This window comes from Musca vetustissima, unplaced genomic scaffold, assembly GCF_032173495.1.
Source record: "Musca vetustissima isolate MV318-11 ecotype Yass unplaced genomic scaffold, APGP_CSIRO_Mvet_v1 utg19330, whole genome shotgun sequence".
In the NCBI taxonomy this organism is placed as follows: Eukaryota; Metazoa; Arthropoda; class Insecta; order Diptera; family Muscidae; genus Musca; species Musca vetustissima.
In genome coordinates this window covers 347,873-362,170 of record NW_026882625.1, presented here as the reverse complement: position 1 = coordinate 362,170, position 14,298 = coordinate 347,873, and the positions used below count along the sequence as shown (strand labels likewise).

Sequence of the window (14,298 nt, the reverse complement as noted above, 5' to 3'; positions counted from 1 at the left end):
CTTCACGTTAAAAATTTCATTCAGGGCGCTTAGAAAGGCGACCAAATCCATAAACATTTTATGAGTCCTCCCTTAACTACATATACAGCTTGAATTGTAATCTTTTCATAAGTCAATGCTGCGTATACTTTACGTCATTACGTATACGCATCAAATAACCCATGTCACAGGCAAATAATATAAATCATACGCTCTCATGAAATGAACTCTAATATATGTCCTCATTGTACCGTATCGAAACTTTTGTTAGTCGCATGTTTATCTAGCATATTGTTGCCATGATTTGGGAAAAAAGAAATCAGCTGACTGACAGGTATTCTCACAGGAAATCTCAGACTGAGAGGCACATTATCACATGATTATTTGCGAGCGGAGCAGCAGGTGTAGAGCATGTGGGGAATACAGCGAAATGCTGGAAAATGTCCTTTGCCACTACCCAGCTTTTGCAAGACTTCATACACAATTCTTGGGGAATTACACCCAAGGGGGATAAGAAGTCAAATCTCTTTCATTTTTAGAGCGTACAACAGGCCTTTTACCGGCATATGTTTATATCCTACCCAAAATATTCCAATTGCATTAATTCCTAGGAGACCTATCGCACAGTAAACAGGGAACTAGTTCCTATCTCGTGATTGCATAAACGACAATGTAGCTAGACAGGCTAGTACTTAATTTAATTGAATAGACAGGATGTTTCCTTAATAGCCAGGAAAAAATAGCCCAGCCTCTGTCAGTAGAATTTCTCTTATGATATATGGAGAAAGTAATTAAAGAGTCATTCTCAAGTCAAGGGAAATTATTTCGTAAGGAAATATAAAATTCTATCATAGCAGATTTTGAACATTTTCTTCAAACTGAATTTCAAATCGAATCGAATTCCAATGACATGAACAAAGGTGCCTTCCCCCACAAAGAAAATGACAAATGTTCTAGGGGTTCCGTTTTACAATGAAAGTGAATCAAACCATGCCAAGACCTTCAAAAGAGTCTGCGTAGACTTTGGCTCTACCAATCAGGGCCATGACAAGATAAGGATGCTTCTAAATATTTGTAAAACACCGTTGGTGAAGGCAGACAAATTCACTCCTAACTTATTTTGCAGAGAATGGAATATTCCTTTTTATCAAGGAAATCATATCTGCCTTTATCAGGGGTAATTCTTTTATAGGGAAGTAGTACTATTCCTATGGGGAAGGAGTAATTCTCCCAGGTGTTATGCCAAAGTTAATCAAAGTTTACCAATCTAGTTAGTGGCATTGTTCGCTGATAGAAAAGGATAGTGCTGAACATAGCAGTCTTGAAAATTATTCTTCACAATCGAAAGGGTTGGTAATATACTCAGTAAAATTAGAGTTATCAATTCTTCACGGATATGTCTATTTCCGACTTCCATAGTACCTTTCTGCTAATACATGCTATAGAGTCTGAGGTTCAAAATGTAACACTAAATGGTGACACATCTTCGAACCAAACGTTACGGCATTTAATTTCTAAACTAATAGGGTCAACGCCTATGAGCGGTGACTCTATGCTAAATGATTTAGAAACGTTTTCACGTGAAGCTGCTAAGTTTATTACTGACATTCACCGCTCTAAGTCATTAGTGTAGGAGGGATTTTTGAATGGTACCCATTACATAACACAGGATCCATTTGTGTCTAAATAACGTTACTGTAACTTTTAATGGTTCAAATGAAATTCGTGTCTCAACCGGACGTAAATTTGACGTGAATTTTAGATCTTCATGTACCATTAATCATAATATTGGACCAAATGTGGGAGATTATTTAGTAATAAAAATCTCCGGAACATTTTGTCTGGATAACGTTGCGTTTGGTGACGCAATATTATATTCTAATTCTAGTAAGAGCACATATATTAATCCATGGAATTTCAACCTTGGATCAAGCATTGTATCTTTGCATAATCAAGTCATTGACATACCTACAAGCCGTATAGGCGGGCAGTTGAATCCTATCATCCCTTATAAATCATATGATAAGCGCTAATTATACTAGCGCTTTTCACCCAAAACAATCGTTTACCAACGTGGCTAGTACTGCCAATACTATCTTCCATATGGAAGGGATGGCTGACAGTGACGCACGTAGATACAGTTTTAACGCATTACGTTTAACTGTAATGATTATTAATTTAATGACCTTCTTTAATCCTGAGAGGTATTAGCGAATAGGGTGGTATCGTCCCGACCTTGACAACGTCTTATGACACTACATAGACGCGATTTCTCTATTCTTGATAAAAAAAAACTATAATTTAGGACAGTGGATTTTTTCTTACACAGGAAAACGTCTCAGTCAATATCGGGAGAAATATTCATTAAAATCAATTCCAAAGTGCCGAGAAAATGTCGGCCTTATTTTGAAATATTCATTGGGGAGAGGTTTAACTAGAGAACAATTTTTCGCTTTCGGGAGTGGCAGATCCTCACATTTCCGCTTCTTTTAATATTCCTTATTGCCTTACTACATTCTGTGGCTGTATTTGTATCTATCCATGGCGGGATTTTATTAGTGGCATAAGAAAAAAAAAAAATAACTAATAAAAAGTTGCGAATTTTCTTTTATAAATAACATAAAATCAAGAATTATATATTGTATATATTTTTTGTGTTATTGTTTTTTGTTTCTTTTCATTAAGATTAAGCCTTAAAACTAGAGGAAAATTGTGTGTTTAAATAAGTGTTGTTATTGTATAGTTTGTTGTTGGTTGATTTCTTTTCTCCATAAAGAAAGAAAAAGAAACCCGTCGTCGTAGTAGGGGAGGGAGACAATGTTTTGTTTTTGGGTATTGTTTGTTGGCTTTGTTTTTTATTTTTAAATAATACAAATATTTAAAAAATAAACATCATAATAAAAAATAGAATAAAAAAAAACATTTTTTTAAATTAAAAAACAGAGGATTGTTATTGTTGTTGTTGCGTTAAGTAGTTTGTTTAATGTAGCCTTTGATGTTTTAAAACATTACAAAAAAACATTTATTTTAGTAGAGAAGGGGGAGGGGGCGGGTAGAGGATCAGTTATACTCTTCTAATGATAAAAATATAATTGTTTTTGTTTTTTGTTTTATATAATATATAAATGATTATAATTATAATATAAATGTTACTGATTGGTTGGTTTGTTGTTGTTGTTTTTTACATAACGTCTGCTGTTGTTGTTGCGTCTTAATATTAAATTATTGTTATTATTTATTTGTTGTTTTGCATTAATTTATATTCTTAGTAATTATATATAAAGAATAATTATTTAATTATTATTAATATTATTATTGTAATATTTATATATACGATTTTGTTTTTAAATAGTTGTTGTAAATACACATTCACTTTTTTCACTTATTTTTTTTTTGTTTCACTCGCCCAAAAAAATCTTTTGTTTTGTATATTCCTATTATTTAGGTATATATAATATATAAATAAATGGTGTTTTTTCTCAATTTTTAGATTTTGAATTTTTTGTTGTTGTTGTTGCAATTACTACTTAGTATCCATTTTGTTATATATAAATGTGTATGTGTGTTTTTCAGTTGTTATAATAATAATTATTATTTAAATTATAAATTGTAACAGCTGCTGCAGGGATTGGTTTTCGTTTTAAAAGGTGGTAGTGGTGTTGTTGCTATTCTTGTTGTTACGTTATTGGCAATAACTAAATTTTCACGCCGTATTGTTTTTCAAATGTAAAAGTTTCACTTTTAATTCAGCAAATGTTGGTCGTTTGGCAGGATTTAGGTCCCAGGCTTGTCTCATCATTTCATAGATTTCAGGTGGGCAACCTTCGGGTGCTTCCATTTTATAGCCAACTTCAACATGTTTCACAACATCGGTTAGTGGCTGAAATGAATTGAGTGAAAATAAAAAATACAATTAATAAGAATTAAAGAAGAAATTTTTAAAGGCGCAAATGTAGGTAGGAGGCTTTAGGGAGACTTTATAAGAGAACTGGAAGGAGGTCTTATAGAGGAGGTGAAGGGAGTCTTTAAAGACAAGCCAAGGTCTTGGAGTCTTTATAAACGAGATGAAGGTCAGGTAGTCTTTATAGACGAGCTGAAGGTTTTATAGATATGTCTGGGAGTCTTTATACGAGCAAAAGGTCTGTGAGTCTTTATAGACGAGCTGAAGGTCTGGGAGTCTTTATAGACGAGTTGAAGGATGTGGGGTCTTTATAGGCGAGCTGAAGGTCTGGGAGTCTTTATAGACAAGATGAAGGTCAGGGAGTCTTTATAGACGAGCATAAGGTCTGGGAGTCTTTATAGACGAGTTGAAGGATGTGGGGTCTTTATAGGCGAGCTGAAGGTCTGGGAGTCTTTATAGAGAAGCTGAAGGTCAGGGAATCTTTATATACGAATTGAAGGGCGTTGGGTCTTTTTAGACAAGCTGAATGTCTGGGAGTCTTTATAGAACAGCTGAAGCCCAAGGAGTATTTTTAAAATAGCTGAAGGACCATTATGTCTATATAGATGAGCTGAAGGTCTGGGAATCTTTATAGACGAGATGAAGGTCTGGGAATCTTTATAGACGAGCTGAAGGTCAGAGAGTCTTTATAGACGAACTGAAAGTCTGGGAGTCTTTATAGACGAGCTGAAGGTCTGGGAATCTTTATAGACGAGCTGAAGGCCTGGGACTCTTTATAGACGAGCTTAAGAAATGGCAGTCTTTATAGACGACCTGAAAGTCAGGGAGTCTTTATAGACGAGCTGAAGGTCAGGGAGTCTTTATAGACGAGCTGAAGGTCAGGGAGTCTTTATAGACGAGCTGAAGGTCAGAGATTCTTTATAGACGAGCTGAAGGTCAGGGAGTCTTTATAGACGAGCTGAAGGTCAGGGAGTCTTTATAGACGAGGTTAAGGGCTTGGAGTCTATATAGACGACCTGAAGGGCTTGGAGTGTTAATAGACGAGCTGATGGGCCAGTGAGTCTATAGAGACAAGCTAAAGGCCACTAAAGGGAGTCTTTATAGATTGGCTGAATGTCTGGATCTTCACAGACAAACTGAAACAGTGTGCCTTCGTCAACGAGCTGAAGCAGGGAGTCATTCTAGATTAACTGTTATAAAAAGTACTTTTGGCCCCCGATAAGAACACCTTCTATATGAATACCATTAAGTCTTCCATAAAAAGACCTGCAAATTGTTCATAAAAACAATTTCTTTATGGTCCATCATAAAAAGCCCTTCCATAAGATTACCTTTGTCCTCCATAAGAATAACTTCTCTGGCCTTCTATAAGAAGAAGTTTATTCTATAAAAATACCTGTAACTGTATAACTGAAGGTCAGAGATCTTCAATAATGTAATCATCAGCAGTTCAGTATTTATGTGAATCATTTCCGGCCTTCTATAAGAAGAGTTTCTGGCTCCTATAAGAGGAGCTTCTGCCCTTTTAGCCTTCTAAAAATATTTTCTTCTGGCCCTCTATAATAAGGCCACTTTTTTCGGATAAGAATATATTATTTAAGAGTTTTTCTCGTCCATCTTCAGAATACTTCTGGGCTTCTATAACAACACTTTTAGTACTTTATATAAAAGGTATTCTGTTCTCCTCTATCACAAATTCGTGGCTTTAAACTTCCTGTAATCTATATGCCGATTTTCTAGTCATCTATAAGAAATCGTTGGGGTTTTCTATAAGAAGGTACTACAATCTTCTGTAAATAATTATTTCCGGTAAATCTTTGTCAAGCCTTAATAGTCTGCTTTAAGGGGACATTCTGGACTTCTCTAAATCAATCTTAGGATAATTTAAAAAAATATTTCGTCTTCAAAAAATTTAAGGCAAATTTTGTTCTCCATGATGGGGCATTCCGGCCTCCTATAAAACGGTCTTTTGATCCTCTAAAAGAAGACATTTTGATACATTTTTCGAAGAAGATTATATCTGTTTTTTTTAGGAATATGATATTGTCTTCTCCCTCCTTCTGTTTGTTTTTAAACAAGCATTTCTTACGCTCCTCTATGAAAAGCCCTCATGTCTTCCAAAGCTATATTTGATTTTCTTTTATATTTTAATAAATTATATTTTTAATAATCAATATAAAAAAATACTCACAATTCTAGGATAAGGAACACGACCAAATGAATAAATTTCCCATAATAAAATGCCAAAACTCCACATATCGGATTTATTAGAGAAACGCTGCAAAAGAAGAAAAAAAAATAAATTATATATCGATTACATAAAAACAGTTAATTAAAACTCGGAAACTTACCCAATTTTTCAATGCCTCGGGTGCTGTCCATTTAATTGGCAATTTCCCGACATCCAGATTATAGCATTCTTCGCGGGCCAAACCAAAATCAGATACCTTGGCAACGCAGTCTTCCGAAATGAGAACATTGCGGGCAGCCAAATCACGATGAACAACCTTTTTCGCTTCTAAATATTCCATACCCGAAGCTGTGTCACTAAAATTTAAAATAAATTTGGAATTCATACATGCGACTGACTATAGAAGAATTTGGGTCTGTCAACTTACTAAGCAAAATTGATTTGATCCTTTTTAGTTATATGCTGTCGTCCCCGCGATCTTAAATAATCAACCAGTGATCCTTTGCTCATATATTCAGTAACCAAATACAGATGTTTACTAGTGAATACTAAACCAATGAATTTCACTAGATTTTCATGTTCCAGTGTTCTGAAAAAAAAAACAAAAAATTATATATTTGTAATTATATAAAAACAGAATTTGTGAACTTACGTCATAACCGAAGCCTCTGCCAAGAATTTCTGTACAGCTCCCTCATCTTTAAGCATTTTTACAGCCACCTTCTCATTGCGCAATATACCCAACATTACATCACCAAATTCACCTTTGCCTATGCTTTCGCGTAGCTGCAAATCCGATTCGGGTATAACCCAACCTTTGTCGATGAAATCTTTTGAATTGATACAGTATTCCTGTTTACCCTGTTTAGGTAAACATTTTACCAATTGTGTACACAGGCCATCGGCATCGGCTTCATAGTGCTGTGTGGAGAAGAGAGAGAGAGACAGAGAGGGGGAGATAAATACATTATTGACATTTGTGGCAAATTATGCGGCACAGAATGGAGGAGGCGAGTAGCAAAGCGTCTTCATAGACGAGCTGAAGGTGGAAGAGCTGAAAGCAGACTGTGCTGAAGAGAGTCGTCTTTATAGACGAGAGCTAAAGGGAGTCTTTATAGACGAGAGCTGAAGCGAGTCTTTATAGACCAGAGCTGAAGCGAGTCTTTATAGACGAGAGCTGAAGGGAGTCTTTATAGACGAAAGCTGAAGGGAGTCTTTATAGACGAGAGTTGAAGGGAATCTTTAAGAGCTGAAGGGAGTCTTTATAGACGAGAGCTGAAGGGAGTCTTTATAGACGAGAGCTGAAGGGAGTCTTTATAGACGAGAGCTGAAGGGAGTCTTTATAGACGAGAGCTGAAGGGAGTCTTTATAGATTAGCAATAGGGGGTCTTTATAACTAATGGCGGACTTTATAGGTAAGCTAAAGCGAGTCTTCCTAGACGAGCTGTAAGGAGTCTTCATAGACGAACTGTAGGAAGTCTTTATAGACAAGTTAAAGGAAGACTTTATAAACGAGATGAACGGAGTCTTCATAGGCGAGGGGTCTTTATAGACGTGCTGAAGAAAGCCATTCTGGACGAACTGAAGCATGTTATAGACAAACTGACGGTAGTCTTTATAGACGAACTGAAAGAAGTATTTGAAAGTAGATAATCTTCACATTTACTTACCGCAACAAGCTGACCCAAATTTTCAAAATATTCTTCATCGTCAATGGTTAGCTTATTTTCCAAATATTTGACACGATAATGTTCCACTTTACCCTGGAAGCATACACAGAGTGTATAGTCACCGGGGAAATTTGTAGATTCACGCACTAAGAACAGGCCATCCTCGCGGGGCTGTAGCAAGTGTTCAGCTTCATCACGGGTAATGCTGCCATGGAACCAACTGTAAAAAAATAGAGCAGTTATTTATTTACATTCCAAAATCATCATCCTTTTGACACTTACGGCATTGCATTCAATTTAACCTCACATTTTTTGTGCGGTTGCTGACCATGTGGAACACCACCACCAATTGAATGATGATTGGGTGCCATACCCGATGTGGGTGACAATGATGGTGTGGCCCATGATGATTGTGTATTGGCAACGGGATTACCAACAACAGCTGCACCATTTATATCGAAACTGTGCAATGACGTTGTCATACCCGATCCGCCACCCACCACTGGATTTATGACCAATGACGTTTGATTGGCATGATGTTGCTGCTGATGATGCGGCTGCTGCTGTTGTTGTTGTTGGGCAGGGTGTTGTTGTTGTTGCGTATGAAGTAACATATTGCTACCACCGCCGGCATTTGCCGTCAGACCCATACCTTTGGGTGGTAGACCACGTTCGTGCAGTGACATGGCACTGCTGTGAGCTGCATTCAATGAAGATGACATTAAATTATTGTTACAATTATTGGCCGCTGCTGCTGCCGACAATAATTGCATATGCTGTTGTTGTTGTTGCTGTGTAACACTGGCCACTGCAGCAGCAGTAACTGATGAAGCTGTCGATGCCGAACCAACGATGGGAGCAAATGTTGACATTAAATTGTGGGATTGTTGTTGTTGATGTGGCTGCTGCTGTTGTGTTGGATGTTGATTTGGCGATTTGGGTGAATGATTGGCAGCGGCATTTATAACACCACCACCACCTCCGAGAATAGTGCTGCCTCCACCGCCAGCAACACCACCACCTGTTGCATTTGTTATTAAATTATGACTATTAAGTGCATGCGAGGACAAGTGAATCGCATTGTGATGTTGATTCTGAAAAAAAATGACAAAACAACAAAAACAAATTATTAATTTTGAACACAACAAAACAAGATGTAATTTGGAATATAAACAGTGCATAGAGAGTGGATGAAAGTTAATTCAAATGCTATTGGATATTGGTAGGGGTAGGGTCTGAAGGGAGTATTTTTAAATGAGCTGAAGGGAGTCTTTGTAAACAAGCTGAAGGAAGTCTTTACAGACGAGCTGAAGGAAATCTTTACAGAAGGGAGTCTTTACGGCGAACTGAAGGTAGTCTTTACGGCGAGCTCAAAGAAGTCTTTAAAGGGGTGGTAAAGGTAGCCTTTGTTGTGGAGCTGAAGGAATTCTTTATATGGAAGTTGAAGTAAGTCTCTATAGACGATATGAAGGGAGCCTTTATAGACGAGTTCAAGGGATTTGAGTTCAAAGGAGTCATTATAGACGAACGAAGGGAGTCTCTATAGAAGAAAAGAAAGGTATATTTTTAGACGAGCTGAAAAGAGTCCTTTAAGATTTGCTGAGTAAGTCCAAAGGAGCCTTTATTGTCGAGCTAAAGAGAGTCTTTATAGGGGACCTAGAAGAAGTCTTTATAGACGTGCTTAAAAGGGTCTTTGTAGAGGGGAGCTGAAGGGAGTCTTTATAGGCAAGCTAAAGGAATTGTTTATAGGTCAGTTGAAGGGAGCCTTATGGAAGACTCAAGTTTGTATTTAAAGCGAGTTGAAAGGAGTATTTATAGAGGAGCTAAATAGAGTTTTTTAGACCAGGTGAAGGAGGGAGGAAATGAGCTGGGGATATTTTATAGTCAAGCTGGATGAAGTCTTCATAGAAGAGCTGGAATGAATCTTTATAGATGAACTGAAGAGAGTCTCTTTAAAGACAGCTAACATGAGCCTCTATATACGAGCTTAAAATAGTAGTTTAGACGAGCTGAGGGAGATCCACAGAGGCATGCTGAAAGGAGTGTTTATAGACGAGCTGGAGGAAGTCTCTATGGACGAGCTGAAGGGAATCTTTATAGGCACTTTGAAGGGGGTCTTTGTAGAGTAGCTGAAGGAAGTCTTTATAGGTCAGTTGAAAGGAGCCTTTTTATAGTATTGTCAACCTAAAGGGTGTCTTTTTAAACGTACTGAGGTAGTCTTTATAAAGAAGTTTAGGGGAATCTCTATAGACAAGCTGGAGGTAGTATTTATAGGGGAGTTGAAAGAAGCCTTTATAGACGTGCTGAAGAGGGTCTTCATAGAGGAGCTGAAGGGAGTCTTATAGCCAAGCTAACAAAGTGTTTAATGGCGAGCTTGGGAAGTCTCTATGGACGAGCTGAAGGGAATATCTATGTGCGATCTGAAGTGTGTATCTATAGGTGAACAGAAGTGAGTCTCTACAACGAATTGAATGTAATCTCTATTGTTGATAACAGGTAGTATCTATAGGCGAGTTGGAGGAAGTCTTTAAAGACGTTCTGAAATGAGTCTCTCTAGACGAGCTTTGTAGACGATCTCAGTGAAGCCTCTATTTAGAGAGATGAAGGGATTTCCTATGGACGACTGGAAGGGGATTACTATTGACGACTTGAAGGGGTCTAAATAGACGACATAATAGGAATTCTCTATAGACTACTTGGGGGAGTCTCTATAGGCGATTTGAAGGGAGTCTCTGTAGTCGACTTTAAGGGAATATTTTGAGAGGAGCTGATGAAGGCCTTTATGGACAAGTTGAAGGCAGTATTAATTGCATCTCTATAGAAGCACTCAAGGTGGTCTGTCTAGACGACTTTTTTGACGAGCTAAAAGTAGTCCAAAATTTGTTATTTATGGACGACCCGAACGACTTTTTTTAGAGCAGATAATGCGCTAATTCATAGCTATGCTGAGAAAAACTTTGATAAGACCTAAGTCAGCCTTCATTGGCGGACCAAAAGGGGGTCCAAGGACTTTCCTTTTCCTACAAAAGAAAATTGTATATACGACTATGTATGTTTGTATGTCTATTTACATCAAATGATTTATGATTCATTACCACATTATTATGATGAGTTAACACTGATGCGGATGCAGATGATGATGATGATTGTGCAACAATATGGGGTTGGGATTGGCTAAATTGCTGTTGTAATGCTATATTGCTTGTGATGATGGGACCAACACCACCACCACCGATACCACCAACACTATTAACGCCGCCGATGCCGACAATACCGCCGACACCGATACCCACACCAACACCACCAGCACTTACACTGTTATTGGCTAGCAAAGAATTTGGATTATTGGGACCACCGCCCAAACCACCACCAGCAGCCGCTGTCACTGGCTGTGGCGCTGGACGTTTATTATGACGCAATGGAGCCGTTGGTGGCATTTGATGCCCGGTTGATTGCAAAAACCATGGATCACCGCCCGTGCTCGATGTTGCCACCGTTACCGTTGGCTGTGAGAAACCCCGATGATGACCAACGATTGTTGTTTGTCCGCCGTTTTGTGTTGCAGTTGCGTGACTATTCATAACTGTCGTCTTCGAACTTGAATTGTTCGCAGTTGCTGGGCTGCTCAACTGCGATTGGCTGTTGTTGCTGCTACTGTTGTCGTCTTTGCTACTGCTGCTACTTCTGATGTTATTATTGCTATCGGTTTCTATAAGTGTTTGTTGCTGTTGTGCAAAGGATGTTGGTGATGATGATAATGCTTTTGTGCTGTCTTCAGCTTCTTCTTCTTTGTTAACTTCCTGTATCTCCGAAATTTCTAGAGATGTGCCATTAGATCGGTTTGATTCACTTACACTTAGATTCTTGATATTGTTATTTTTATTATTGGTAAGGTTTCCTGTTTTGTGTTCATGGAGGGATTTTATGTTGTTGTTGCTATTGCTTTTATTTAGCACTGTTTGGTCTGTTGTTGTGGTTGTATCCTTGTCGTAACCATCTATAACATTGTTTGAAGACTTTAGATTCACTTCGAGAGGATTTTCATTTTCCTTGGTGTCTGGTATTGCGTCTTCATCTGAAATGAGAGGGAAAGAGAGAGTTGTGATTAGTTTAATATTAAGGAGGAGAAGGAAATATGCAAATCGTGGTGAGTTTTAAAATATGTGTCCTATGAAATATGAAAAAGTTTAATCCGTAGGTAGTATTTATAGACGAACTGAAGGGAGTTTCTACAGACGAACTGAAGGGATTTTTAATAGATGAGCTGTAGGGTTATTTACAGAGGAGCTGAAGGGGGTATTTACAAAAAAGCATAAGGGACCTTTGATGAGCGGAAGGGACCTTTTTATAGCTTTTATAGGCAAACTGAAAGTAGTCTTTATAGGCGAGCCTTTATGGACTAGCCGAAGGGAGTCTTTGTAGGTGAACTAAAGGGAGTCTCAAGAGGTGAGCTAAAGGGAGTCTCTATTGGCGAGTTGATGTAGTTCAGATTCAAACTTCATACTCCAAAAAAGAAAAAAAAAACTGTTTGACAAAAATCATTTCAAAATTCATTTCACTTTCTATTAGCTGACTGGATTGCCTACTCATCGCTTCAGTTCCATTCTAATTTATTGAATGGAGAACTGACTGGTGATACGATTGTACGTCAGTGTTCCCAACAAAACCAACCACATTGCCGACATCATCAACAACCAACCGCTTTTTTTCGATACGAAATCTGTTACGCCTTTATATTAGCAGCCGTGGCAGATGTATCCAGATATGTTTTTGTTGTTGTTGTTGGTAGCATAATATAGACGCATATTACAATGAAACTTATTCAGAAACATACCACTATGCCACACCATACCATAACTAGCTAACTGACTACCATTCCACGGGAAATCATAAATAATCTAAGCTTAATTCCGGTCGGTCATGTGGAATAACAAAAAAAAAAGAGGCATCGGAAAATAGCAGGATGGAGGGTTGCCATTTACGATAAAAATACATTTGGACTGAGGAATCGAAGGGTAAAGATTAAAAATGCTACATTTATATAGAAGACGACCACCTAAATAAAGACTAACTGATAGGTTGGCTATAGAGGCTTTTTTGCATTAACTTGGTCAATATTAAGCTCTCTGGATACTATAGCTTGTCTATAAAACTTTTGTTTTTTTTTTCTAGTTCGTACATACGGACTTTTGCTTCAGCAGGATGTATAAAGATTCTGAGGTTCTTCGACATGATTATATATACTCACTGGCCTTTTCACTCGTCTATATAGACGTTATGGCCCTTCACTTCGTCTCCATAGACTCTCAGGCCGTAAAGTTTGTTCATATGTCCTCTCAGGACTTTCAGCTCGTCTACATATATTCACTGCCCCTTCAGTTCCTCTATATAAATTCACTGGCCCTTCACCTCGTTTACATATATAGACTCACTGGACCTCAAGCTTGCTTTAGTTCATCTATATAGACTCACTGGCCCTCCAGCTGCTCTCTATAGACTCACTGGTCCTTCAGCTCATATATCGACGCCTCCGAACCATTGTATGCTAAGTCGACTTAGCATGTTTTAAAGTTCTTTACGTTTTTAGATACTACGGTCCTTAATTTTAAATTCTCTGAAATTTTGGTAATCATCTATCCATTATAAGCAAAAATGTACTTAGCATGGCACGTAAGATTTAAGAAACTTCCATACTTTAAGAACTTCTGCTGAAAAACTCACTTTTCAGACATAGCATACTATTCTTCGGAGGCGTCGATATATGGCTCTCTGGCCTTTCACCTCCTCTATATATACTCACTGGCCCTTCACCTCGTCTATATAGACTCACTGGACCTAAAGCTCGCTTTAGTTAATCTATATAGACTCTCTGGTTCTTCAGTTTTTCTATATAGACTCACTGGCCTTTAAGATCTTCTGTATAGATTTACTGGCCCTTCAGCATATAGTGAATCTGAGTCTATATAGATTCACTGGTCCTTCAGCTCGTCTATATAGACTCACTGGCCTTCGGCTTGCCTATATAGACTCAATGGCCTTTAAGGTAGTCTATGTAGAATGACTGGCTTTCAGCTCGTCTTTATAAACTCAGTGACCCTACTGCTCGTCTATATAGACTCAATGGTCTTTTAGCTCATCTATATAGGCTCAGTGGCGATTCAGACCGCCTACTGAGACTGAATGACTTTTACTTTGTCACTATAAAGTCACTGGTCTTTCAGCTCGTATATATAGACTCACTGGCCTTCAGCTCGCCAATATCGACTTACTGGTCCTTCAGCTCTCCTATATAAACTCACTGGCTTTCAGCTCGCCTATATAGACTCACTGGCCCTTCAGCTCCTCTCTATAGACTCACTGGTCCTTCAACTCCTTTCTATAAAAAGGAGTTGGTTCTTGAGCTCGTCTATATAGACTCACAGGCCGGTCAGGTGGTCTATATAGACTCACTGGTCCGTCAGTCTCAGCACGACAATAAATACACCCTTCAGCTCCCTTCAGCACGCCAAAAATGCTCCCTTCATCTCGTCCATAAAGACTTCATTCACCTGGTCTTC

The 14,298-nt window shown here is 38.0% G+C and overlaps 2 protein-coding genes across 2 annotated transcripts in view; both read right to left on the bottom strand.

Annotated features, from left to right (window-relative positions):
• LOC133329208 (large ribosomal subunit protein mL44) overlaps positions 1-14,298 on the bottom strand; it is a 121,505-nt gene that overhangs the window by 30,190 nt on the left and 77,017 nt on the right. The window lies entirely within an intron of this gene.
• LOC133329216 (serine-rich adhesin for platelets) overlaps positions 3,611-14,298 on the bottom strand; it is a 28,247-nt gene continuing 17,559 nt past the window's right edge. The window contains exons 3-10 of the mRNA XM_061537710.1: positions 11,056-11,357; positions 8,024-8,835; positions 7,742-7,961; positions 6,724-6,992; positions 6,499-6,660; positions 6,232-6,427; positions 6,072-6,158; positions 3,611-3,859 (exon numbers count right to left, since the gene is read on the bottom strand). Coding sequence (XP_061393694.1) covers positions 3,683-3,859; positions 6,072-6,158; positions 6,232-6,427; positions 6,499-6,660; positions 6,724-6,992; positions 7,742-7,961; positions 8,024-8,835; positions 11,056-11,357 — 2,225 coding nt within the window. The 3' untranslated portion in view covers positions 3,611-3,682. The remainder of the gene's footprint in view (positions 3,860-6,071; positions 6,159-6,231; positions 6,428-6,498; positions 6,661-6,723; positions 6,993-7,741; positions 7,962-8,023; positions 8,836-11,055; positions 11,358-14,298) is intronic.